Raw genomic sequence first — 26,962 nt, 5'->3', positions numbered from 1 at the left:
AAGAAGGAGGAGAGAGTCACGAGCCTCTTCCTCGACTTTACATTACGTTCTCTCGAAAGAAAATGTTTGAACGGAGGTTGAAGGAAGAATAGAGAGGCAAGGGAGGTTGGAGGATGAAGCGTAAAGCAGCATGTCGAGGGCAAATTAAAGAGAAGCTCGCGAAAAAAAAGGGAAGGGAGAATGGGGAAGGGAGACAGAGCGTCGCTCTCACCCTCGAGTCATTAAAAACGCGGTCGTCGTTCTGGCCATTAGAATGACAAATGACATCGTTGACGGTGCCAAATTAGTACGATGAAAGGACGACAGACACTGCGAAAGCCCAGCATGACGTAACCGTACGTCAGATAGTTCGTAAAATCTCTAAAACGAAGATTTACTATCTGTATACATTTGCATACACTTGCTATTAAAAATGGCGCTTATGTAAACTTTAAATTGATATTATTGCGATTGAATATTATTATTAATATTAACATAACATAAGAATGATATTAATCAATTTAATTACAATGCTGAAGAAAACATCAATAGCTGAAGTTCTTACATGAATTATTAATTTGATGATATATTTTTATTATTATTTTTAGTCTAAAATTTATCTTTTCATTTATTATATAATTTTATTAAAGTCAAATTTAAAAGAGTTCAATTAATTTATTTGTTATAATAAGAATTTTTAATATCATGTATATGATACTTTTGTAACTTGAAATACGATATTAATCGATCGATAATATTAATCAGTGAGTATGCATATTTTCAAAAAATCTTTGATAGAAACGTAAATTATTTCATGAAATAGTTAATCAACAGATTCCCAGCAAATCCCAGTTGGTTTCAAGCATCCAAATGTTTTGTACCTTCAATATATATTCATTTATTATGATTAAAGAATATTTACGAAATCTCCAGAGATTTCCAATTAAGCGTACTAGTCATTGGATTATATCACAATTACCTGGATAATTGGCTCTCGACGAATCCGCTGCAGTCTGAGAATTCTTTATCGCATTTATTTATGATAACGCAGCAAAGATTGGTTATATAAATTATTATATTCTCGTAATCAAGGTATGATAATTAACGTATATGATAATATGCACTTTTTTGAAGAGAAGCAATAAATAGAAACCACATATTTTTAAGAAAAGAAGATATTCTATGAAATGGTAAAGAAAAAGTATAAGCTGATTATTCCAAGGTTATGAAAAAAAAATCTCAGTAAAATCATTCTCGCTTCGCTAAAAGTTTTATTTCATTCGTCGATCAGTCCGACGTATCTGTGTGTATGACTTCGTGTATGTACGTGTATACGTATGTATGTTTTTGTTTTGTATGCGTTTACGGTACACCTCGTTACTCGTAGTTGCCTACGTCGCAATTAATACAATATATAATAATATGTATAGTTTTATTTTTTATCTATCTCGATAGCATACAAAAGGATACAGGCACACAAATATCAAATATGCATCCGGTACTCGTTATGCTATTGATCAATATAATTACACTCACAATGGTACCTCCATTCTCTCTCCCTCTCTCTCTCTCTCTCTCTCTCTCTTGTCGCTGTATCATACAGATATATACAAATGGTCGCACCCCGCGCGCGTCGGCGTGGGTGTATTTGTAATACGTTTACACATATGTATGTATAAATTACAAACGCTATATACATCGAGAGATAATGCGGCGCGTTAATATCTTTCGGGATGGCGGAAAGTTTCCTATTCCTTCGCTCGTGCTAAATCTATTGATAAATCATCGTCGTCGTTGTTGTTGTTGTTGTCGTCGTCATCGTACCTGCTCACCGCACTTTCTTCGACTTTCTACGTACAGTACACGTAAAGCCAGCGTAAGCGAGACATTGCACGCGATCGATCTTACGTACAACGGTTTCCGCTCTCGACGAGTTTGTCACATAAAAATCATGAACGAAATCATCAATCGCAATTCGTACAAGTCGAATTGCTTTGATATAAATTACGATATAAAAAAATAACGCGCTGAATGATCTTGTGCGTTAAAAATGTTTTTATATTATTAATATATATATATATACAATTCGAGAAAATTATTATTATATTAATCTATTTTTCGTAAAACTTGCCGTCTGTTTAATCGAGCAGAATCACGTAGATAAATTATGTACAATTTTTCTCGATGTAATTCATAATCGATACTATTATAACTGCGATGCACCCGCGAGCGTAACGCAATTCTAGAAGGTCAATCGATCAAGCGACCGTGACGGTTCGGTCTCTTTTTTTTTACCACTCCCTCGTAGAATCGCGTATACGCATACGCATTTATGTGTCGTATAAAAGATGGGCCAGTTTTCCCCCTTTCTATGTCTGTGCCGTTTCCCCGTCGGTTCCCGCGTCCGGCTAAAGCTTCTTCCCGCATTTCTCATGTCGGATAGAAAAAGGGTTGCATGCGTGATTTATGCCCGAGACTTTTCCCCGGCTTCGCACCGGCTGCGCCGTGTTCCTGCACATTGTATACGTACCGATGCAGAACCGATCGTGTCGTATCTCGGTTATATCGGTAGACCGTGCCCGCGTATCGTTGTATCGTACTCGAGACATGGCGGCCGGAAGAAAACTTACGACCGGAGCGAGGAGTGTGTACCGGGGGGGGGGGGGGGGCAAGAAATTCGTATGATGCCAAGATACAGTGCTATCTTGTTCCGATATTGCGAATAAGAATTAGCTGTGTAACGCGTGCGCGCCAACCACGAATGCCTTTATGCTCCGAGATTATTAACGTTTCTCGCCGCTGACGAGAATAATTCAAAATTATGACCGTGTCTAATCTGGACTCCTAGGAGGTAGATAATGGCATCCGGTTCTGTTCGAACTAGTTCTAATTAACGGATCGGTCATTCGCACAGTACTAGATGCCATTATTTACGTCTTCAAGTGGTCTTTGTATGTCGGAGATATACTCGCAAACGCTCTCGGACGATCCGCCCGCATTGTCTTCAACAGTCGCTATTCTCACCGTTTAGTCGCTTTGGATCAGAATACGAAGAAAGAGAATGGACTAGAGTAGAAATTTATTTTTATCTTGGAGTAATTTATTTAAGAGAAGGAAATTATGCGTAAAAGAATAAAAGATTTGAAAAAAGAAAAGAAATATATAAAAAAAAACGTATAAAAATATAAAATGATAACGAGAAGCTAATAAACACATATGTTGAAGAAATTTACGGATGATTTCGAAGAACGATCGCGTTACAACACGAGGATATTAATTGGCGCAGTTGGCGCAATTTGCGATATCGCGGTATAAAAGAGACATATAAAATATCGCATTACAAAATATGACGTGAGCAGGTACGAAAGTGTCTTCCTTCGTAATCTTTATCATTCCCCTGGTCGGGGAGAGGAAGAATGTTCCTTAACTCGCGCACCTTTTCTCTTTTTTTTTTCTTTTTTAATGCAAATTAACTTTACTGATTTAACTCGCCTTTGACATGTGTCGCGCGCACGTGCGCGCTTGAGACAAATTGACGATTATTGCCAGGAGCGGACTGTCAACGACTGAAAATGCGGGAAATTCATGGTACTCGAATTTTCCACGTCGTGGTAACGTTAGCTCGGCAAATCGATCACGATGCCGCTGAGCGAGAAAATTATCGAGAAACGTCGACGAAGAGGAAACTCAGTGAGCACACGATCGTGTCGATCTCCGATGTTAAAAGCGGCTAGGATCGGGCTCTCGCGAATCTCGAAGGCGACACGGGCCATTCTTGCCGTCGGTCCGTTGCTGCTCTATAACGATAACCGCTTGTACGTGATATCTCCCGTCCCTTAAAAAAACGACGATTATTATTGCGACGAAATTTTATTTGCTCGGTGCCTCCCAACTTAAGGCGCTTGAAGAAAGTGTGTGTGTGTGTGTGTGTGTGTGTGTGTGTGTGTGTGTGTGTGTGTGTGTGTGTGTGTGTGTGTGTGTGTGTGTGTGTGTACGAGGTCCCTAACGGTTAATATTTACACGCGAAAAGCGTTCGAAGCTGTCACTCTTAGTTTCCTCTTTATAATTTTAACATCCTACTTAGCGACGATATCGATTAAACACTAAATATACATAGCAATGTTCCAATCGTTGTAGACGCTACGCGCCGCAAACGGGCGCGACCTGCGCTGCGGAACGCTCGATTAAATTTCTCCTCGACGAGCCAGACTGTCTCGCGCTTAATCGAAAAACCGATACGCGCGCGCGAACAGCGCTCGTGCAGTTATCCGGATAAAAATAGCTAAATGTCAATCAGCATCGCGTTTGGTCCCGGGACGTGTGATTTGCGAGAGCGTTCCCGGAGCGTTGCCGGAGAGACTGCCGGCCCGATGAAATGTGAAAGAAAAATTGAGCTTAATAGATTACGGTCCGTAATCAAGGAAAGTGCAGCAAGTCAATGAACGATCAAATAATCGTATGGGAACGCTATTTAAACGGCTCCGCGGTAAAAGCGCCGTACGTGTCTTAAATTTCGTGCCACGTTCCACGTCAGATATTTAAACCGGTAATAAATTTTGCACCGCACATACACACAGGTGCACGGCCATCGCGGTTCGTCGACCTATGAGAAGGGAATCGCTGCACTTTACGGCTGCTCTTTCAGGGCGAAATTCAAGGGAGAGCTCCACCGCGCAAGGCATGCTTAAACATATAACGTGCCTATATATATATATATATATGTATATATATATATATATATATATATATGTGTGTGTTATTCGCGAGAGCCGGGCTCTTTTTTTTCATTATATCACAATGTGGTCGAGGGTCTCTCATGTTCGCGCACCCGATATCTCGAGTCTCTCTATACGTTTTTTTTTTTTTTTTTTTTTTTTCAATTACGTACACATGTAGTTATTGTTGTCTCATCCCTGTATTGTCGATTCCTTACTCTGGTAAATTCTCGATTTTCCTCGTTGCATGAAGGCGATGTCGGTAGAGATAGAGAAATAAAGTTGGGCTTATACAATCTATATTATATGAAAAATTCGTCGTCGTACGAGATAATATGTATATTACCTTTCTGTATATATATATATATATATATATATATATTCACTTTTTCGTATGTATATATATGTATATGTATATAAATTAAAGATTCGTCACGCGGGACGCTGTAAAGCGACAATAAATAATACGACGTGCGCGCGCGGTCAGGATATTGAATTATTTATATGACATCAGTCTTATGTGAGGCGGGATCGAAGCTCGCTACCGTTCGCTCTTCAATATCGTCACGTCGATCTCGTCGGGCGGCTTTTTTCCTGCGACGATGTCAGGCGCCGCTGATGTTCGCTCGAGAATGCGCGAATAATTGAAACGCTCGCTTATTCCATCAAGCCGATAATTAATTATCTTTTCGAGCCGACGTAACGATCGCGCCATCGGATAAATATCTCATCCGAGCCGGTCGTTTTTTTCTTCCCCTCTGATAGTTACCGCTGGTCTCACCTGAATCGATAGCGAGCTCGATCTTGTTGCACATGCGCGCCGAACAGACCGAATCATTAACGCGACTCTTCCTGGTAATTCGTTCGAATGTGTTCACGTAATGTATACATTCTTCGTAACGATTACGTATCGTTTGTGTCTGTATCATTCGGAAAGATTGACGGAAGGAAGTGGCATTCCGCAATGTTACACGTATCGTTCGCAAAATTCCACTCCGAGTGGAAGAGGAGACTTGGCAGTGAAGTGCTGGAAAGAAAGATGCTGAGACTTGGCTTTCAGGGTGATTTAAAAAAAAAAAATGAGAATAACTGAGGAAAATATCGATATTGCAAATTTTCGACGATGTCGTCGACTTTCGAACGAATTTCGGGAAGAGTCATATGCGCGAGGTCGCTTTACCGTTAAACTGATATGCCAATTTAATTATTAAATCCGTAGGAAGTAGATCGCGAATCTCTCTAAAAGACCTCGAGGTCGCACAATAGGATATCCGAAAATTCGTCGATGGCAGTGCTCGTCAAGAAGAGTGTTCTTTTCGCGATGAATGCGACCGCGCCGCGATCGCGTCGTTTTTCTCGCGATGCGTTATAAATTCGGGAAAAAAATATCGTCGTTGTAACAAGCAGGATTACGACTTTTTCCGCCGCGCGGTCGCTCATAGCGTTTATTCCGAAATGTACAACGTGTTACTTTTACCACCGGTCTTTACCCTCGAGAATTAACAAAGCGCGTGTTCTCACGGTATCCTCACGGCACTGGATCTATTCTACTTTGCTCCGTGTTTGCGTTCTTTCTCTCGGATGTGTCTTAAAAATTGCGAAAAACGCAGATGGGGTAAAGCATGTGCAGCACGAATTTACAAAATTCGAGACTGTGAATATATAAATTAATTTTATACAAATTTTTTTTCTCACTAGAAAAGCGTACCGGTAATGTAATTTACGAGTTAATCATTGTTAAAAAAGTAAAGCAAGAATGTAAAAATATAGAAATTAATCATAAGCGTATTTTTTACCGGCGCGATAATAATAAAGCAAGAAAAATATTATTAGTCGATATGAATTTTAAATACACTAGTATATATGTGTGAAATATGTTGAAAAAAAAATGAATGAATTATATCCGTTGAGCTCGCGTAAGAGAAATAGAACAGGAATCTTCGTTGGACCAGTGCCAGAGGATTCACTCGATCACGCGATATCGCTGCTCACAGTAACGAAGAATCCATCGTACCTTCGGTTTCCATTCGTTTTCCATGAATATTCTGCATTCCTTACGCGTATCTGTGCAAGGAGTGCTCCCGGCGCTTACTACCTCTGCGCTCACGCTCGCAAACTGGTTCCGGACTCGGTGGATTCGAGTACGTCAAATTGCTGGAGCCTCGAAGAGGTGGTGCACTCATAGGGGGCGGGGGCGGCGGAAAAAAGCTCTGCAAGCATGCCTAATGCATCGGAAAAGTACATGAAACGTTGATGCCTTCGTATCCGACAAACGTTTCGTGCAGTTCGAGATAAAATATTCTTGATGCAAAAATAACGAGGAAAATGACACAGTTGTCATACTCTCGTTGTGTTTAATTAATTTTTTAATACAATAATTACGTCGAAGATAATACAAACGTTATTGATATTTTTTAGAAAAATTTAAAAAATGACGTTACATGTCAAACAAATACAAAGAAAAATCGTAACTTTAAATTGAAGGGATTTCTTAGGGATCTCTGTGAGACAAATGTTTCTATATCTTACCTTTGCGCTACCCCTGGAGGAAGATTTCGAGAAAACGCTATCCTGATCACTGCTTACACTAGGCACAGGCATTGGTACTGCGTAATCGTAAGTGGCATCTGTACAGCAAAAGATATTTTCTTTTTATTATCCCGCGTGTAATATTATATGTCTTTTTATCTCATGCGACATATTTATTATTATATGACATATATATTTGTTAAATATGAGAATTGCGATTTACGCGAAATTTGTGTTTGAAAACTATAACATCGCGTATGCAAAGGGTTATATTAAATTAATAAACGCAACGTAATACAATTAGACGATTGTTTGACCACTTCGCGTTTGTACTTTGAAGCATTACGGATACGCTGAAGAAGTTCAAGGAGCTCGACTCACCAGACTGCTCGACATTGTCATGGAGATCCTTGTTGTCCACAATAACCGTGCTGTATCCGTAGTATGCCGTATGAGGAGACGCCCGATACTTGTTCTCGTGGAAGGGTTCCTGGTACTCGTCGAGTCTGACATCGCCCAAAAGACGGTCATTGAGATCTCGCGGTAGGGTCGTGAGCTTCGTGCCGGCGTACCGATCGTCGAGTTCCTCGACCCTATAGGTCATCAAGGACGGGTCCTTTTCCGTGGTACCGTATGCAGATTCCGGCGACAGATGCTGATGATTGCCCGACGGTATCGCGCTCTTGGCGCCCAGGGGGCTGGCAAAGTTCTTGCGCTGTCTGTGACGCGTGACTATCAGGAATATGGCAACCGCCAGCAGCAGGATTACGACGGTCAAGACGCCAATAATCACAGCCATGTAAGTGGGATCGTCTTGCTTAGCTACCGGAACTTCGGCTTGCAGCGGATTGTCGCGAGTGTGAGTTATAACCGGCAATCGTGGGGCCACAGTCGTGGGTGGTGTTTCTGGGGTGAAGTTACCGTGAGCAATGTCTGCAACACGATAGAAACACGTGTTCCCGAATGCGGCATGTTTTGGTGCTAACTTTGATAATATTCGAAAATTATTCGAAAATACAAAATAGTAACAATAATACATAATATAGACAGTAAACTGAGATATAAACTTTGCGAATTTGTATTTTTACGCAGATATGCAGATGCTATTAATTAATGTCTTTTTGAAATTAAATGTTAAACCATATTTATCTTATAAATTGCAATCGAAATTGTGCGAAACAGAGTTTCTCGAAATTATTTTTTCCATATATTTCCGAATATTAATATTTATTAATTTTATTTTTGAGATGAATATATTCAAAATATTTAATATTATTCAATTTTTTATTGCGTATCAAAATATATCAATTAAATAGACTCTTTATAACATATTAATTTTTATATTCTACAAAACGCTAACTATGCTGGAAAAAGTTTCGAATATTACGATCTTTCGAGAGAAATCATCTCCGCTTGTGTGCGATTTGATAGGCGTGTCGTCACGATTTCGAACTTTCTATTCGCACTGCGAAGGCAAATCGAGGAAAATTGCCGAAGCCATGCGTTGCCACTCACCGGAGTCAAAGGTGACTTCGCTGATCATAATCCATCGCGAGGCGAAGCTGAATCTCAGCTTGACGAACTTGCCGATCCGGTGGTGCAGTTTGATCGTGATATTCCTCGAGTATTCGAAGATTCTGTCCTCCATATAGGTATATACGATCGGATCACCCGTGTAATACTTGCCGCCGATGCTGAACATGATGCTGACTTCAGAAAATACCTGAATCAGAAAAAAAGAGATACGATGTGTTCTCGGATGAATAATCTCCCGACCGGCATTTTAGCACATCGTACGCCATTCTGGATTATTGAGCTTGATTACCGCAGACAATTCGACCTATCAGATAAAGCGCTATGTATTTAGAGTTACCATGCGGAATTAATTTGATCGGAAGCATACCACTGGCACTCGATTACGCTCGCGTAATCAGTATTATCGCCGTTATTACTATAGGTAACAGATAACTAGTTAACGACGCGTCGGGATGTGACATCGACGGTTTTGATAATACGGAGTATATTTCACACGGACGCGTTCCGAGAACGAGCGAGGACGCGTGGAATGCTAATTTCATCCCTCGAAGGCGCAAGACAATTCAGCTTAGGGAATCCAAGTCGTGAGTCGTGTGAAGCGGACGGAGGCTAGAGAGTGAGAGAGAGAATATGGAACTAGGATACAGCATAGGAGTTAGGGACGATGATTACAAAGCCGAGATTATCTAACTCCCTTAGATCCAAAGACGGAAGCGTATGGATTTTCGACGTACTGAAGCCTACCGCCCGCGGATGCGCCGGGAGAATGAGGAAGTCGACGTAGAGGAAGTGGCAGCCGTGAAGCCATGGAGCGAAAGACGAAGGGGGAGAGGTTGGCGATGCTTTGAGACGCTGTCTTTCGTGGAAGACGTGTCCTATCCGCGCGAGCGCGCGCTTGTTAATAGGAGAGGTCGTTTAGGGGTAGCTCCTGCCACTCCGCAACCCCATTCGCCGAACTGCCGACTTGCTAGACCGTCGGTATTGTATTTGAATACGTGGCGTATCTGCTCTCTCGGTCGTCGCTTGCTGCCATTGTATACAGGGGAGAGAAAGAGGGAAAGAGAGCATCGCGTCCCGTTCTGTTCTCGATATGTCCCTCTCTATTTTACTCCCTCGGGTCTTCATCTCTTTCGATCCCTATTCCGTGAATATCTCTCTCTCTCTCTCTCTCCCTTTCACGAATCACTGTGGTTGCATCTTCAGCCTTGACTGCTACTCGTTGTCGGCCTGCCCCATGATTCTCCAGTCGGCTCGATCGCGGGCACACAATCGGGCTCGAGCCGGGTAATGAGACGCTCTATTCAGATAAATCTTGATACCGGTAGGAGAGTGTTTAGCGACTCATTATACTGAGATTTCCGCGCGTATAATATATGGAGCGCAAAATTTTCATGACCAATTGTCACGCGTATTAAGTATCGTTACTTCCTCGCGCACGGCGAATATTATGTGATTGTTGACATCATGCATATTAACTCTTTGCACGAGCTTCTACACAATAAGGAATTTATGAAAAGTAATTTAATTGTACTGTTAAAATTTGCTATTACATTTCTTTTAATTATAAATCAAAATTATTATTTTTTTTTGCGTGGAAAAAAAATTATGTTTGATGATTCTCGGCCGTTACACACAAATCTATCTGCTTCGTTTTTTTTTCTTTTTTTTTTTTAAACTAAAAACAAATATATTTCTCAATATATTTTTTTTTATATTTGTATATTTAATCCGAATTTTCCTGGCTCGAATAAAATTTTCATACAGTAAAGTCTCTGATTTGTAACTAGACGATTTGAAAGATATTGAGAGACATTTTTTTCGCATTATGTTTATCAGTTAATTAACTTTAATAATTTACTATTGACGAATGTAATCGAGTATAATTTATTGAGTGATTTAATTTCAATCTGCTTGGTTGAATTATTTTCAATCTGCTCGTTCAGTTTTGATTGGAGCCCTTTCTTGGAACATCACGCTCCGTTATTTCTAGAGCGTCTAAGTGCCGAATTATTTTATTAAAATACGTCTCACTGCCGTTAGAGCCGAGTGTTCAGCGAGCCATTATGTAAACACTCGGGCGTAAAAAGATCGTAGGGGCGAAAAATTTTCACGAAAAAACTGACGTCTCCGGCAAAGCCACGGTCACCGCGCAGCCGCTTCGAGTGAAACGAGGATCCAGCAACCCGCGAGTCGTTTCCTTTCTCTCCTTCCGTCCGTTTCAGCCGAACCCAGGGGCTAACCGTTGTTGCGCCTCGTTACCCATCCTACGTCCGACCTTGACTCCGACGTGAAAACTGGATTTCGTGCTGTATACATCGTCTCCTCAACCTCACGGCTTCTTTTTTTACTTCCCTTTTTTTTTTATTCTCTGGGTGTGGATTAAAGGCTGGCGAAGGATCTTCGCGCACATTTTGCCGCGACTGTCCGTCTTTCCTTTTTGCGCCTTTTTCTCCGTCCTCCGCCAACCGTCTACTTTATTCAACAGCCGTTTCGTTCTCACCGGCAAGTCACTGCCGCGAGCCATTCCAATTTCCTTTTTATACGGTACGCATATCCATTTATAGTTTTTCTTGCTTATTATCGTACAAATACGTACAAGGAACGGTCGCGACGATTATCTTACTAGTCGAAATGTATAACAAGATATATGATAAATGAACGTACGTAGCTAATGACAGTGGCAGACATCTCGAGAATCTCTAGATCGACCATAAATCAATCACGATCATAAATCAGTCTCGAGCGTGTTTTTCTAATACTTAAAAATTTATCGTGAAAAATATATACATGCAAGTGAATAACGAAAAAATGAGATATGTTTCCACGGAAATATAAGCGTAGAAATATAATCATCTGTGTAATCGACAATTTGCGCGCCCGCCTCGTGTCGTGAATTTGTAAATTAAATCTCCTTAATATAAAAAAGCATAGAACATTGTTAACGAATCTTACCTGCACATCCTTGGTGAATTGATTGTTGCAGTAGATGTGAACAGCCGAGAATTCTCTAACGTGGTCGAATTCGAATTTGACCTCGAGCGGCTGCGCGGACCTTGTATCGTTCTTCCAGCCGACCCATCCCTGACTTCTGTCATAGGTATCATAGTACCTTATCTTAAAGTCGTCCGGTCCGATTTTGCCGTCCGTCAGTTGTCCCAAGCCGCGGAGAAGCTGTCCGTCCCAATAACCATCGTAAGTCGCGTCGAAGAATTCCCAGTTGTTACGCTTGTCACCTTGAGGCATCGAGTACGAAACGATGCCGTCGTTCCAAGGACATCCGTACAATTCAACGCGCATGCAAACAGTGCGACGATGGTAACTGTAGGGTAGGAAACGAATTTTGCTCGCCCATATCGGTGGCTCCAGTTCCTTCTTCGATTCCAGATAGGTATTTCTGTTCCCTTCGATAACCTAAACAAACAAAATATTAGGAATTGGTTTTTAGTATCATCGCATCTCCAATATTTTCCCCCAAAAAAATTTCGTATCTCACTTCAATTCCCTTTTCGACATATGTTAAATATCAGAGAGCAAATACCGAGAGATGCATAAAAATGCTTCGCAAATTATTCCAACTTGTATGCAAACGATATATATATATATATAGATATGTATATCAGATAATGATTGGTAGAGCGGGATATAATACGATGTGTTCGAATGATAGTATTCATGCTACGCGTTATGTTAAGTTATCAGTGAATAGATAGATAGACGCGGGGTTTCTCCGATGCCTGAGATGAATCAGCGTCCATGTAGCATCTTGACCCTTGCCTCATTTACGGACATTCAGGCGGCGAGATAGCGAGATTTTTCGCAAGCCCGTAATATAAATTGCGCCACGACGCACCGTAGTATTTCTGCGCAGCGTGATTTCAGGCTCGGCACGCTCTCTCTCACATAGAACAAGGCTCGTTCTATTCGATCGGTCGAGCGCGCGCGAGATGGTCGAAACGTATATATCGCCGGATAGGATCGAGGAATTTCTCGGACGACGTCGAGGGTAGAGGCCCTTTGGAACAAAGGACCTCTTATTTTCCACTTATGATCTCGCCAGCGCCTTCTGACTCGCTCGCGCGAGATTCTCACGTACGGTCGGTTACGTGACCGTGTAACCATCACCGTTGTGATCCCGACAGGTGCGAACACTTCTTTATTTTCTATTTCACCCCTTATACGCTTGTTCCTTCTTTCCTATTATGGTTATGCTCGTCGGCCGTTAAATAATGTTCTATTATATCGGGATATTAATCAATTTAATACGCTCAATCGATTCTCCGTACAACACGCACCACGATCGAGTTTAATTATAGACATTCGTCTTGCGGTAAAAAAAATACAAGTCAACATTTAATAGATATTGATATTCTTTGAAGCACCTTCGTGAAATTCAATTATAGGCTCGTAAATTAATTATATGCTGTATGATCAGCGAAACGAAAAGTGCTTCTAATTTTCTAAACCAATAAACTTGCTTTTAATCTAATTGGCGATTAGTAATTATAATTTCTCTATATATTATATAATATATATAGAGAATATATATATGGTAATATATTATTAATAGTATATTATAGTATATTATTAATAATATAAAATTATTGGCGTTATCGCATGCCGTATATTATTTTCCCGTATATTATCTATTGTGATATCCAGCAGGTTAGTTGCATATTATGCTTTGCAAGAATATATTTCTATTTCTTTGTGTATTTTTCCTTTTTCTATTTACTAGAAATGAACTTACGATTGTGATGGGAAACACGTTTAAAGATGATTCTCGTGACCGCGCGAACTGGCACGTTCCGCGCCGGGTGGCGCGGTAATTGGGGGCCGGTAGCTGACACCGTTTTATTTGCACCGCGACACGGTACCTGATGTTTAGCACATTGAAACGGACGGTACCAAGGCGTCGCGGATGGGCAAATACAATGAACCGACACGTGAGAAATTTTCTGCCAGGCGACGGAACCGCATCGTGGATGTTTCCGGAGGTTGACTGTTACGTGTATAGGTTCGCAGAGTGTACGTAACAGCGTCCTGTTTCCCCTCGACGATTGTACTTAAAGTAAGAGTTATTTCTGTACGTCCGAAAACGAGGAGAGGAGCTTTCATTGATCTATAGGAGCTTTTAATCCTTGTATCTTAATATATCGCGTTAATAAGACTAAAATTTATTACGAAAATAAAATATATGAGATATTAAATGTTAAGGAAAAAAAAAATCAAGAGAAAAAAAGATGTAGTTTTAAAATATATGAATACATAGCATGTATTGTGTAGGTTTTCCTTTAGCTCGCTAATGTATATTGCAACTTTGTAATGTTTTCATGATTTATCTGTTATGTTTTTTTACTTCATATCCAAAAAGATTTCATCCATTGATATGAAATATTTCGACTCGGTTGGCGAAAAATATATTTCTGGACATTTCGTATCGCCGCTTATATCGCTCATGATTATTTCACATCCCAAGTTTCGTTCACTCGTGACGCGACCGACCGTGCTATCGAATCTTTTTACGAAGATGACTCACACGAAATACGGTGGTCGGTTTCGCGTGCGATGCTCGGCGCTCCGGGAAGGTGCGGCGAATCTTAATTCCCGAAAGACCCGCGGCATCGAGCGAGGAGACCAAATTACGACGGCATTTACGAGCCGTTGAGACGTACGCCAGGAAAAATAAGTAATCCCGATATTTATCTTCGCGCCCACGCGTCCTGCATACCGGCCCGCATGCGCCGCGGTCTCTGCTTTTATCGCGAAAGACTTTTCTCAAGCACCGCCGCGCCGGCGTGTCGAGGCGAGCGATCGTCTCTCAAATTATTCCTCGACCGTTGCCACGGTTTCTCGTCATTCTTTTCGTCGTAGGCGAATTTCAACGGGCGACGTGAAATGATGCGAGAACGGGATCAACGCCCATTTTATGTTAATGTTTCTCGTGTGTGTCTCTCTTGGATTGGCCACGGTAGGCTGCTACCGTCAGTAGCTGAACCGTTTTAGAGGCGGCGTTGATGGTTACGTGCCGTCGCGGAAGGATAAGACATCTTATGGCTTAATTTAAGTGGAAACACCCAATGGGCGGTACAACATGATTATATGAATTTACGTGTGATAAATATTACTGTCATTTGTGTGCCTGCGCTGATACTATATAGTGATATTTATTAATTACCATCAGCTATGGTCAGTGATGTTGCCGAGAATATAAAGACAAAAATGCACGTTGTTCATTATTTTATCGGGAATATTAAAAAGAGTTATTTTATTTTATGGCATCAATTTTAATAATCGTTGCATTTCGAAATCATTGACCGTAAAATATGGGCGACGACAGGACCACATGGTTTCTACCGACATCGCCCATATCGGATCGGGTTGTTAAGAAAGATTACGCATCGGATAAGCCGAGTGTCGTTGTATAATTAAGCGGCGAGGGACAACGCGAAGCGCACAGCGGGAGGAAGAGACACAAATTTCTGCAGGTTTATCCCTACCGCCGCTATTTTCTGGGTGGCCTCTTCCGTTCTCTAAAACAGGTACATCGCGCTACAGGCGCATTATATGAGATATGCAAATATCGCGAAATAAATCATATTTTTCGTGTTTTATTTTTTTACGAGACTATTATTTGATTTGTGCTATGCGCGAATCAATAAAAATAATTGTCCTGCATAGTTCTGGATATAAAATTTTAGATTCTTTTCTTTACAAAAATGTAGAAGAAACATTACTAAAATAGAATTGACGAATTTTACTTTAAAAAACTTTATTAAATTTTCTTCATCAAAATATGAGAAAAGTGAGAATTATACCAATGTTTTATTTAGTTTTTTTTTGTGATTTAAATTTTACGCTACCAGTGTCGGGTGCAAAGATCGACATGACATCAGAAAAATTTAAGAGAATTGTATAATTATTTTAATATCTGATGTCTTAAAGTATATTCGCTGGTTCATTTCGAAGAATGTATAGATGAAAATCTTGGAAGAGTATGTAATCTTCGCGCGTGCCGGGGAAATAATATACGTAAAAGCAAATGGCTTTGCAGCTGCATGCAAATGCGGCTCGAGATCCTTCCTTTCGAGTTTGGCCTTCATAGAATTCACGTATTCAGACAGGTACGTCTATGTAGGTGAGCTGGAATCGTCTAACTCGCGTGCACGCTACGACCTTCCCTTCCCTCATTTTATTGATCCACCCTGCTGTACAAATAAGCTCGTAGCACCACCCTGCCCGCTAACTCCCAAGGAAAAAGTTAACTTGACGCGATCGGACGCTCGTCTCTCTTTCCTTTCGTCATTTCGGAAATCGATGACATTCCTCGGCGCGAGTCCGTCCGTCCGCCCGAGATGTATTTTCGTGAGACGAAGCGCGAGCAGGCATGCGTTAAATAAGTAGCGTGTACCGGGCGCTGACACGAGTGATTTTACGAGATGCACGCGGACGTTTCCTTAATTTCGCGTCGGTTAGTCCAGCGAAGATTCACGGACCGCGTACGTCAAACTTCACCATTTTCGCCGAAATTCGCCGGAACTTGCGACTGCGCGGAGTTTATTTTCGCCGAGCGAGTAAATCGCCGGCAGCGTGTGATTATCGCGGGTCGACGCTAATTAAAGACTTGGGTTCACGGTTACCAGTATATCTGTATATAAATTACATCGTGTATCCGGACTTTCCAGCGCGACATATTACATTGAAGATTTACGTCTTGTTAACGTCATCCTTTAGTTACTGTCCGCGGTTACCGCTGCAAATCATTCTCAATAATCTGCGCACGCTCGGCTTTATGCGTTATTGCCCGCGACTAAATTTAACCGCGGAACTTTGTCTGTATACGTACGTAACTCTTTCTCGTGGCTTGGATCGCCGTATCGAATCAAATCGTTCGGCGAAATGTCTTTCTATAAGATTTGCACGATTAAATCGATCGTGGCAAATGGCACGAGTGGATATATCCGGGACAGCGGATTATGTATAATAAATTTCGCAACCTCAGACTACGCGCTTGACAAATCTTTCTATACCTTCCAATTTGCTACTTCGCAATCTATAAATACATACGTTGATTAAGCTATTCTATGTCACATTATTTCGGGATACTCCTGACCTCGATTATTCTAGATTGCTATTGCTTTCAATAATCGATCATGATAACAGGCCTTAAATCTTTTATTTGACACGGTAATCGATCGATTATTCGTACAAAGAAAGATTGAAGTATTAGATTCACCTCCTCGCCACGAAAGTCCCTGTAGCGGACCCATTTTCCCAGCTTCGGTCGCCAGTATTCCAGCAGGTACGCCTCTGAAAACTCGACGCCCTGGCCATTGCCGAAGCGGCCCTGAGTGCCAGTCGCTGTGATCATGTGCACCGTGTGAAGATCGATTTCGAGCCACTCGCGCGGCTCCGCCGTGATCTGCTGCTTCGGACACCAGGCACCTCCGTGGCTCTCCTGCTTGAGCCTGGAAGAATAAATATTTGCTTTGGGATTACGGATCTTTATTTTCTCTTTCCCGCTTTCTTATCGCGCTACGATCGTCGAGGGGAAAAGACAGCTTCTTCTCCGGGGGAATCCCTCGTGAAAAGGAAAATAGTCGCCAAACGCGCGCGACTCTGAACTTTCCCGTCTCGCGGACGCTTTTACGGATTCATACATTTTTATCTGCATGCAAATTCGAGAGGTTTACCGTATTTCGTTTCGCGATATTTTTCGTTTATAGTTTTGCATCGAAGCTTGTAAAGGAAAAAGGCATTTTAGAATTATGTAAACATTACTGAATATGAAATGAACGGAGAATACAGTGCGAATTTGTAATGTTAAAGTTTTCCTTTCAACATTCAGTATTTGCAATGCGTAAGGGGTTCGCGCCTGCGTCCGTTGATAAGAAAATCGTTATCGCGGTCATAGCAAAACAGAAGAGCGGCGAAGCGAGCGGGAACACCGACATCGTTGCTCGGAGGAAATCGTACAAATACGTGATCGGCCGCGTGTCTGACGGATAACCGTCAGCTCGCCAACGCGCTATACGGGGTGAAATTATAATTTATCGATCGAACCGAGTCCCCGGATGACATGAATTAAAGATGAGGTGGCACCGTCGCGGGAACAGCGACGAAGCCACTTAGAGCCGACTAATAATTGTATTCGCAGATACCTTTCGCGGACTCGTCTGTGGCATTAAAAAACCCTCCTTCTGTCTGCGCGATACGACCGTGAAATACGCACGTGTTACCGTGGTATGCCATGGACGATTCCACGACTCGTAAATTAAGCCGACGAGAACGAATCTGTTTCGAATTCTTTCAGTCGACGTAAATTACTAAGCCGGCTATTCTCGTTACGATAATCCATAAACTTGTATTATCTCTTAAGTATTCATTAATAAGATTAAATATTTATATACCGAGTAAGAGGGATGCAACGTGAATTTTTTCATCGTCTTTATTAACGAAAAGTGAAAAGCTTATGAAAGTATTTCCTCGAGAATTCCAAACGGGATCCTCCACGAATCTTACACGAAGGTATCTCGCGTACGAAAATTGTTCGTCGAGGAAAAATTTAAGGAAAGAAAGGAAAAAAAGAGGGGCGTGACGGAAGAAGCGAATCCGCGGCGGAACTCACGTGCATACGCGCGTCGAGCAAAAATGCTCTCGCGCAATAAAGAGGTGAGCCTTCTGAAGTGTCAGAACTTTAAGTGTTGCTTTGACGTTGAAGGCAATAAAAGCGGTCGACTAGGGCTCGCTGTGTGTCTTTAAGGGCATCTTTCGACGTGATTTGGCAATGCAAAAGAGAAAGAGAGAGGATATTTTGCCGTAGCGTGAGAAAACAGGAAGAGAGAGTACTCTGCGTTGATACCACTGCTTAGAAGCGAAACGCATATAGAGCGAGTAAAAGAAAACGCGATGGAAGCGGCACGGATGTGGGAAGGAGCGCGAGCGAGAAAGAGAGAAGGTAATAATATTCTACCACCGCGAGAGATCATAACTCATAGCCCATTAAGAGACCTCGAACTGCCCGGCTGCCACTTTGATACAGTTCGGGGCATCAAAGACATTCCGCGTGCACGGTACTCTTGGCCCGCGATAAATCTCTGAACGGGCGATTACGCCGACTTGGACTGCGAGCTGCCAACGTCGGCGGAATCGGAGCTCGGAGCGCGTCCTTAGACGGAGGGGACGATTATCGAGAGGAATGGTTTGTCGGACGAGAAGGATGCGCGTAGCTTCGAGATCGGACTTGGGAACTGTCTGAAGAGAAATGATTCGTCGCTAAGGTGAATAGGATAGTAGTCTCTAACAGTGCGTTATTGAACGATCGAGAAAATTTCTTCAAGAGGATATTTTTCCACTTTTATACATACTATATCTATATATATATATATATATATATATATATATATATATATATATATATATATATATATATATCTCGTGTGTTTTATCATAATTATGACAATTACAGCACGTTATACAAATGAGTGACATGTAAGAGTACGCGTGATAAATGAAGAAAATAATTTTATTTTTCAAAGAAATTTGTGTTAGCTATAAATTAAAAAAAAAAAAAAAATATTAGGATTATAGAATTTTGCATTTAAGTCTTATAAAAAGGACTGCTTTTCCGATTACAATATAATGCGGATAAAAGTATTTTAGAGTAAGCGGATAGGTAAATAGGGGTATTCGTCGGGAAGCCCGCAATATCACGAAGCCATGAAAATACCGTGAAAGAAGTTCTAGTCGACAATGCGGTCTGAAGGAACGATATCGACGCTGTTGCAGCAAAGGGGCACTCGCATGACGCGATCGATTATTATTACCGACTTTAGCATCTCTATTTTATCTATTAACTGATGATTATCCCGTGCCTCATGAATACATATATTCGCGATTAATTTAACGCATTAATATATTTCGTATTCGTGCTTGGATGATTGATTAATAGTGACGAGTTGATTACACTCGGCGGAATATTGAAAATTCACGCACGGCTCGGTTAATGCGGCAGAATTTCAATTACGGGCGAAAGGGCACCGGTGGAGTTAATGTCTTGCGCGAGTGCGAGTTTATTAGCGCTGTAGGTGGTCCCGATGATTCTCCTTGTGTTTGGACATCCGTCCCTCGTCGTGCTGTTCCCCGTTCGTTCGCCGCGTTGCGCGTTTGTCCCGCCGGAATGGTAATTAGCTGACACGCATAATCAAAGGAGTATGCGACGGGCACGTTAACGACGTCTAAGAGCTTTGGAACGGCCGATAGAAACGGCTCCGGTATGCGGGACGATGCGCGTCATTAATCCTCGTTGCAGTTTGAAGGCCGAATTAGAGCCGAGTTGCAGTTTAATAGGACGTGATTAATATACGTTGTGACCGGTCGATCATCGACTATCTCGAGGATTAGACAGGATGACGGACGTGTCGTCCGTGCGGCTCGTCGAATCGTTCGATTTACGGATGATCCATCGCGTTCCACGAAGACGACGACTTCCAGCTTCCGTTGGAGCGCGTCTTAAATAGCCACGTCGAGAGCCAGTTAGAGTTCGAGTAGATAGATGGAGAACTTTTCACGAGTAAGCCTTTAGTTAACGGACGGCACACTCGACACGCATAGCATCAACGAACGGTCAAGTTGATTCGAATATCGTCGAATATTCCCTACACGAATATAATGCCGATGTATCTCGCGATGCGTACGCACGTCGCTGCGTTTTTCACGGTCCGTAACGGAGTTAATATGATCGAATTTCCGGATTTGTATCGCGTCGGATTTGTGTGCGATGCGCTGCATAAACAAATCGGTAATTCACTCACCGTGCGCGATGCGGCCCGACGTTTCCGCTATCGAAGCTAGAGCTCGCAGTGATGTCCGCGTCGGGAATTGCGCCCGATTCCATCCCCAGGGGTGCGATGCATTGTGCTGCAAATAAAGGAAATTGCTTCAATTATATGTGAGAACAAATGAACGATATAAACCTTGCGTGTAGTTAGCCCACTTATTAAGCGCGCATACGCGTGTAAGAGAACTTTAATAATCTAATAACATAATACTCTCTCCGCGATGTGAAATCTGAGACTTTTTCCTCAGCGATAATTTGTTTTCTTGATTGGATATTAATTTTTATTCTATAATTTTTTAATTTTTTATAACATATATTATTGTAATTAAAATTTTCTCTCTCCATCTCTCTTTCTCGTTAAAATGATAAAATTATGTTTGAAATTATAAGCGAAATAAAATCTTGTAATAAAAATTATAACTGTCCTAAGAAATTATAGTAAAGTCGATAAATTATTTGTCTCGTATCAACGATACGCTTTCATTAGCCTACATTCTTTCCTCGTTTATTAAAAGCTGTTTTAAACAAGTTTTAAACAAGATTTTCTCGAGAGGGGCGTGCCGCGCATTTCGCGCTGTTATTTTCGGCAAGAACTGGAGTTAATCAGGCTTTCATTATGCGTCGTGGGGCTACTTTTTTCGAGGTCAACACCGCATGCCGCGCGGACGAAAACGATGAAAAAGACAACGCAGGCGCCGTTCCGGGAGCGCCGTTTTTATCGGTCGACGCATCGCGATAATTACGGCTCTTATAACGCGATACCGAGAACGGATTTCCATTTGGAGAATCGAAGAAAGATAAGTACCGGACGACGACTTTGAAATTACATATTCGCCTGGCTCTCGCCGACGATCAAAGCGGCACTCGCGAGCGAGTGGGGCCGTGTCGTACCTTGTGGAGCGATCAAAGCAGATCTGTTAGCGTGGCATAAGATCGTGTCAGGATTCTCGGGAAACGAGCGAATGATATACAGATCTTTAGCGAGAAATCGCGGTGCTTCGGTAAACTCGATAAATCCGAGTAGAAAATTCAGCCCCGAATGACCCTAACGACAGCTGTTTCCTGAGCCATCGTCGGAACCGTCAACGATTATCGAGCTCGTTTATTCGTCTTAACGATCTTAAATCTACAAACTTTTCTTCCGACCGCTTCTTTCTTCATCGTCACGGATGTCTGGCACCGAAAACATATCTGACGTAAATAAGAGGGTTGTAAACATTTTTCTCCAAACATCACCGAATATATGTCGAATTTGAATGCGATAAAAAGAAGCAAAAAATTTATCATAATATGCAGATGTGTGATAAAATTCTCATTTATTTTGAGAAATTTTTTTAACTGTAATCTTTATTAGTCTGGTTAAAACGAGGCAATTTATATAGAGAGCAAGAGAACAAATCTACAAAGTATTCTTCGAGTCCTTCGAGTATTTGATTTCTCTAACAATACTATAAGTTTTAGAATCCGATATCGATCTCAACGCATCTATACGAATGGAGAGAAGAGAGGTATATATAAAAAGTTATATCTATAAAATTATATCTCTTAAAAGTGATGGTTAATGTGTTTATCAAAGTTTTAGACAACTAAAACTACCGCAGGCGCGATAATAAAAATTAGAGAAATATTTCTTTTTATTTTATATTTTTACGCATAAATAATTATATTTAGCGTTCCTTAGGTTTATGAACAAAAAATCGAATCATCTATCATTCAAATACATATAAATGATGATAAAAAATTCAGAAATAATAATTTATAAAGTTTTATTACACTTTCAACGTGTCTCGAGAGACGAGGAAACAATTACGTAGGAATTTCCGGTAATTATCGTTTGTACATTGGCTAAAAATACCCTCGAGGAGACCGAACGCCTCGAGTTTCTTTAAAGGGGCAAAAAACGCATTCACAGACAAATAAGTCTCTAGTATAATCAACGCTACCCGGCGTACGATCCCGAAGATTCCCGGAGATCGATCGTTCTCGCGCCGCGCTTCTTCCGGTACGTGCCCGATGCGGCGCGCGACGTGCAGCATCCCAGCGCGGGTAACGAGAGGCCCTTCCTCGTCGCTTCTATGAGTAGCTGGGGTAAGCAGGCAGGTTCGATTCTCGTATTTATAGACATCCTGGAAAAGAGCGCGGCAATGGGGGAAGAAGAAGAAGAAGAAGAAGAAGAAGAAGAAGAAGAAGTAAGTTATGCGACGTTTGGCCCGCCCCAGCCACTCATTCGGTAACCATAACTCTCAAGGAGTGACAGCTCCGAACGGAAGGGTGTGTGCCGCCCTCCGTCCGCGAGAAGAGGAAAATTGAATGCCTTCGCAACCCTACTTTGGCGCGCACGTTCTCGACTCTCCTCCTCTAACCGCGTCACTGTCAAACTGATAACCGCTTCTTTCCCAGAGACGGCTTCTCCACGAAACCCGAGACAGCCACGAAAACGGTCGGCGAACAAACCGCGCCCGGAGAAGAACGCAATACGTTCGTACACGAGGCGACGTAGATTGTAATGGAAAAATCCGTAATAAATTCCGAGAAAAATTCTTTCACCGTGTATATCCGGTATCGCTGCTTTTATATTCGTTGTTACGCGATAGTCTTCTACGAGCGCGTATTCGCGTCTCTTCGCTATTATTTCGTACGTTCCCATGTGTATTTGTACGTACGGATCGAGTTGATAAACGATTTTCCGCGAATCTCGAAATACCGAAATGGTAATTGAAATATCTCGGCATTGTATGTGAATCGGAAAGTTCCACGCGCTCAAGTTACAAGTTGAAACGGCGATGAAAGCTGCGCGCGATCTGTTTGGAGAGATCTACGAATTGCGCAATATCGTAAATCTCCTCTTTACAAGCACAGAGATCTCCTTCTCTGCTATCATTTGTCCTCTCCCGCAAAGTATTCCCATTGTATTCGAGTAGCGAACCACTCCTTCGAATGATTCTCGAGAACGGTTCTGAATTAACCTTCAACACAGTCTAAGTCACATCCTTATCTAGGCGAGGCTGACTTTAATAATTTAACATGTACTTGGTTATAGTTCGGCTATATGGAAACCACTGTATGGAAATTTTAATTGCTTTCTATAATCTTAGAAAAAATTATTAAGTATATTATACCCTCTTATACAACACACACATCTCGTTGTGAATCTACACGCATCCGCGTCTAGTATATAATTTCATTCCCATATTCCAGATGAAATCAAAGATACCGCCTTTGGTGGACGAATACGGCGTGTAATTAGCTCAGCTTTTATAATACTAGCGAAGCAAATTGCACAGAAGAATCTCTCAGCAAATTAGGAGAGAAAGATAGAGGAAATATGAGGGTAGATGCCAACAAAACAGGGCTTTTCTAACTCGGTGGATTTAATATTGCATCCCCTTCCTTTGTTAATTCCAGGATTATTATTAATGACGCGGCGCACCAAAGTCGCGGCCGGCTCTCGCTACGTTCGCTTACACTTCTCTTGTCGAGCGCGAATGTAAATTAATTACGACCGGGACTCTTTCACGGAAAAACATATTAAAATCTCCCATCTCATTGCAGCGCGATATTAGCGCATAAATCATGATTCGCACCTTGGGTTAACTCAACCTTTTTTTTTTTTTTTACATCAAAATGTCTCGACTAATCATAATGTACGAATTGTCCCTTGCACATATATCAAATCATTCTGTTACGAAAATTTACATTATTGTGTAATTTAAGATGTTATGATAAAAATAAGATATTAAGAATCGTCTGCAAAATATGCTAATAGGTCGTTGAAGAAAAAAAAAAAATTTTTTTTTAAAGATGAACATATACATCCGGTGTGTATGTATTATTTTTATCAACATGCAACATGCGACATTTAATTCCGTTCAAGTTTCTTAAATAACATGTAACTTGGAAATTATTTAGAATATGGTTTGTGTGTTTTAGCGATAAATCACCTTCTCAGTATGTCTCATTGCGACGGCAGTTTGTTATGTTTATTCAACGAAATTAGCAGGTGGATAACCTGCCGCAATGTTCTCCTTCTCGAGTGCAACACCGCGCTCATTTTCCGGGCATCGGCGAAATTAGAATGAATGTTTGTAAGAGCGTCGACCTCGAAAGAAGTTCGTGCATTCCGGGCTCGCAACCCCTAGATAACGCGTACCCTTTCGTACGGCCATGAAGGCCGAGATGCGGTTTCCTCGGACCTTCTAGGGAGCCATTTTCGCCTCTTTCAGAGAAAACAAACATTCATTCTAAGCAGAAGGTAACTTGCCTCGACGAAACTGCGCATGCCCGTCCCCCTGGCGCCGCGACGACTGGCAGAACGGAAGTACTACTTTTACACGACCCTTTCGTCCCTTCTATTTCCCTAAGGTTTCTCTTTCTCTTTTTCTCTTTCTCTTGCCCTTTCTATTCTATCCACCATTCCCTGCTCCCTTCTCCTCGTCGCGGCCGTTCCACCCTTGAAACCCCCTCAGGCGTTATCCACCGTGGACTGAAAATCGCCGTCTCGAGTTGCATGCGTTACTTAGACTCCGAGGGTCGAAAGTGCAACCTTTTTGTACGTGGTTTCTGCCTTCGTTGCCTGGATATTTGTCAAAACTAACCAGTTTTATTCGTTAGTGTGTTGTGACTGATGTTAATCGATATTAGAAGAGATAAAGATGCTTTATATTGAATTGTTCTTTTGTGAAACTATCTATTAATTTAATTTAGTTTGCTTTCATTTTTAGAAATTGTAAAATTAATATTAAATTATGGAAGAGAATTATTTAAATATCAAATCATTTACAATTTTCGATAAAAAATAGAAAAATAATAATAATCGTATTGTTTTATAATATACGTGTCCGTCCTTCAATAATCTTTGAATCGATGAATTTGCCAATTCTCGATTCTTTTTTACGTAAGAATGAAAAAGCGAGAGGACATTTGACACGTGTCATTGAAGAAAATAAATCCTTTCTTTCTCGATCGCGCCGTCCACATCGTCTAATTCTTTCGTTCCAGTGAATGTCAGTTGCGCGAAGGGTTTTAGGGCACGCAACCCTTCGCGCTCGTATAACCGGGCACGCGGTGTTTGCTTTCGTGGGTTGGCCTTATGAAAATACAGATCCGCGCGGCGGATTGACGGGCGCCCTTCGAACCCGAAAGTCGGGGATTATTACACTCGACGTTCGATGTCTGACAGTTGATGTCCTTTCAACGCGTCAAGCACGAGACGTCCCTCGGATTCGTTACTCGATACATTCCGCAATGCCATCGGGGCGCCGTCGCTCTCGCAGCAAAACGAGATGCGAACGGGTTTATCGCGACGTGGCAGAGACTCGCGATAATCGCATTCGCTCGCGTATACCATATATTCCGAAACGACGACGCGATCGCGAGATATATCGTCCGAAAAATAGAAGAGACGCGCGATCGTGGCAACGCGGAAAGCCGAGGATTATTTCGCTTGGCGTCTCCCGCCCAGCTGACATCCTTTCAATGTGTCAATCCCGCTTGATTCTCCCGATTCATTCTCGTTCGCCGAGAATGTACCCGAAGGCTGCGCCTCCGGATGACGAGACGCGGGGTTAAGTCGATTGCACTCGAAGCGATTTATCCAGAGTCGTTAGGGAGACGAAGAGATCTTCAAGAGTTTGCGTACCGCGGACGAAGAGCGTAAACTGTCGTTCTGGCGCGGTTCTGGCGCGTGATCAAGCCGAACGACAAGATCGGTGTCTGCGTGAGGGTAAGAAACAGATGTCGGAATACCGGCTTGGGAATGTTTACGTCGCGGGGATTTTATATTCGAGAGACATACGATGTACACGTGCGGAAAGCGGTGTTGGCGGTGCCTTTGTCGTACGAATAATCGCGCTTTTCAAACAAGCCCCGCAGAAGCTGTCAGCCAGTATTAATGCCTGCACCGAGCGTACAAAGGAGTGACAAGTTGTAATGATAACCGGCGAATGTTTTGATAAGTGTATCTACGAAGGGTATACGATTGTGAGAGTGTATTTGTGCACTCGTGTATAGATGACTGTAAAAATAATCCGTTTATCCGCGCACACAGGATATGATCGCTTCAATTATAGCGTTCTTCGCGAAAGGAATATCGATGGCGCTCAATCTGAAGACTCTTTGCACACAAACTTGTGATACATCTGATTCTGTTCAAATTATATGCAAAATAGTAAAAAAATGTATAATAATGCAATATTACATGGAATTCTTTTCAATATGTGTCTTATGATTTAAATTTTTATTATTACCACTATTCATAGAGATATTTAAATCGAGAGAAATCCCATATTTATTTGAAGGCTAAGTTTTTTAAATTTATAACATCTTTATAACTGTAATTCGAGTTTTATATTTGTGTAGGTTGGCGATA

The 26,962-nt window shown here is 41.7% G+C and overlaps 2 protein-coding genes across 6 annotated transcripts in view; one reads left to right on the top strand and one right to left on the bottom strand.

The window, feature by feature from the left end:
* The window catches only part of LOC138944875 (uncharacterized), a 279,898-nt gene that overhangs the window by 154,768 nt on the left and 98,168 nt on the right, over nucleotides 1–26,962 (top strand). The window lies entirely within an intron of this gene.
* Nucleotides 1,238–26,962, bottom strand: part of LOC138944994 (discoidin domain-containing receptor 2) — a 93,082-nt gene continuing 67,357 nt past the window's right edge. The window contains exons 3-10 of one of the 5 annotated variants that reach the window (XR_011448902.1): nucleotides 20,570–20,675; nucleotides 16,993–17,224; nucleotides 11,712–12,170; nucleotides 8,739–8,946; nucleotides 7,605–8,156; nucleotides 7,224–7,321; nucleotides 4,868–6,916; nucleotides 1,238–3,814 (exon numbers count right to left, since the gene is read on the bottom strand). Coding sequence is in view for 4 of the 5 variants with exons in the window: in XM_070316136.1 (XP_070172237.1) it covers nucleotides 6,749–6,916; nucleotides 7,224–7,321; nucleotides 7,605–8,156; nucleotides 8,739–8,946; nucleotides 11,712–12,170; nucleotides 16,993–17,224; nucleotides 20,570–20,675 (1,823 nt within the window). In the remaining variant the exon portion in view is untranslated. Of the gene's footprint in view, nucleotides 6,917–7,223; nucleotides 7,322–7,604; nucleotides 8,157–8,738; nucleotides 8,947–11,711; nucleotides 12,171–16,992; nucleotides 17,225–20,569; nucleotides 20,676–26,962 lie in introns of all 5 variants that reach the window. The other 4 variants (XM_070316136.1, XM_070316137.1, XM_070316135.1 and 1 more) reach the window with 4 other exon arrangements.

This window comes from Polyergus mexicanus, unplaced genomic scaffold, assembly GCF_030449975.1.
Source record: "Polyergus mexicanus isolate NDT 795.1 unplaced genomic scaffold, iyPolMexi1.0 SCAF_3, whole genome shotgun sequence".
Lineage (NCBI taxonomy): Eukaryota > Metazoa > Arthropoda > Insecta > Hymenoptera > Formicidae > Polyergus > Polyergus mexicanus.
This window is presented reverse-complemented; position numbering and strand designations above follow the sequence as displayed.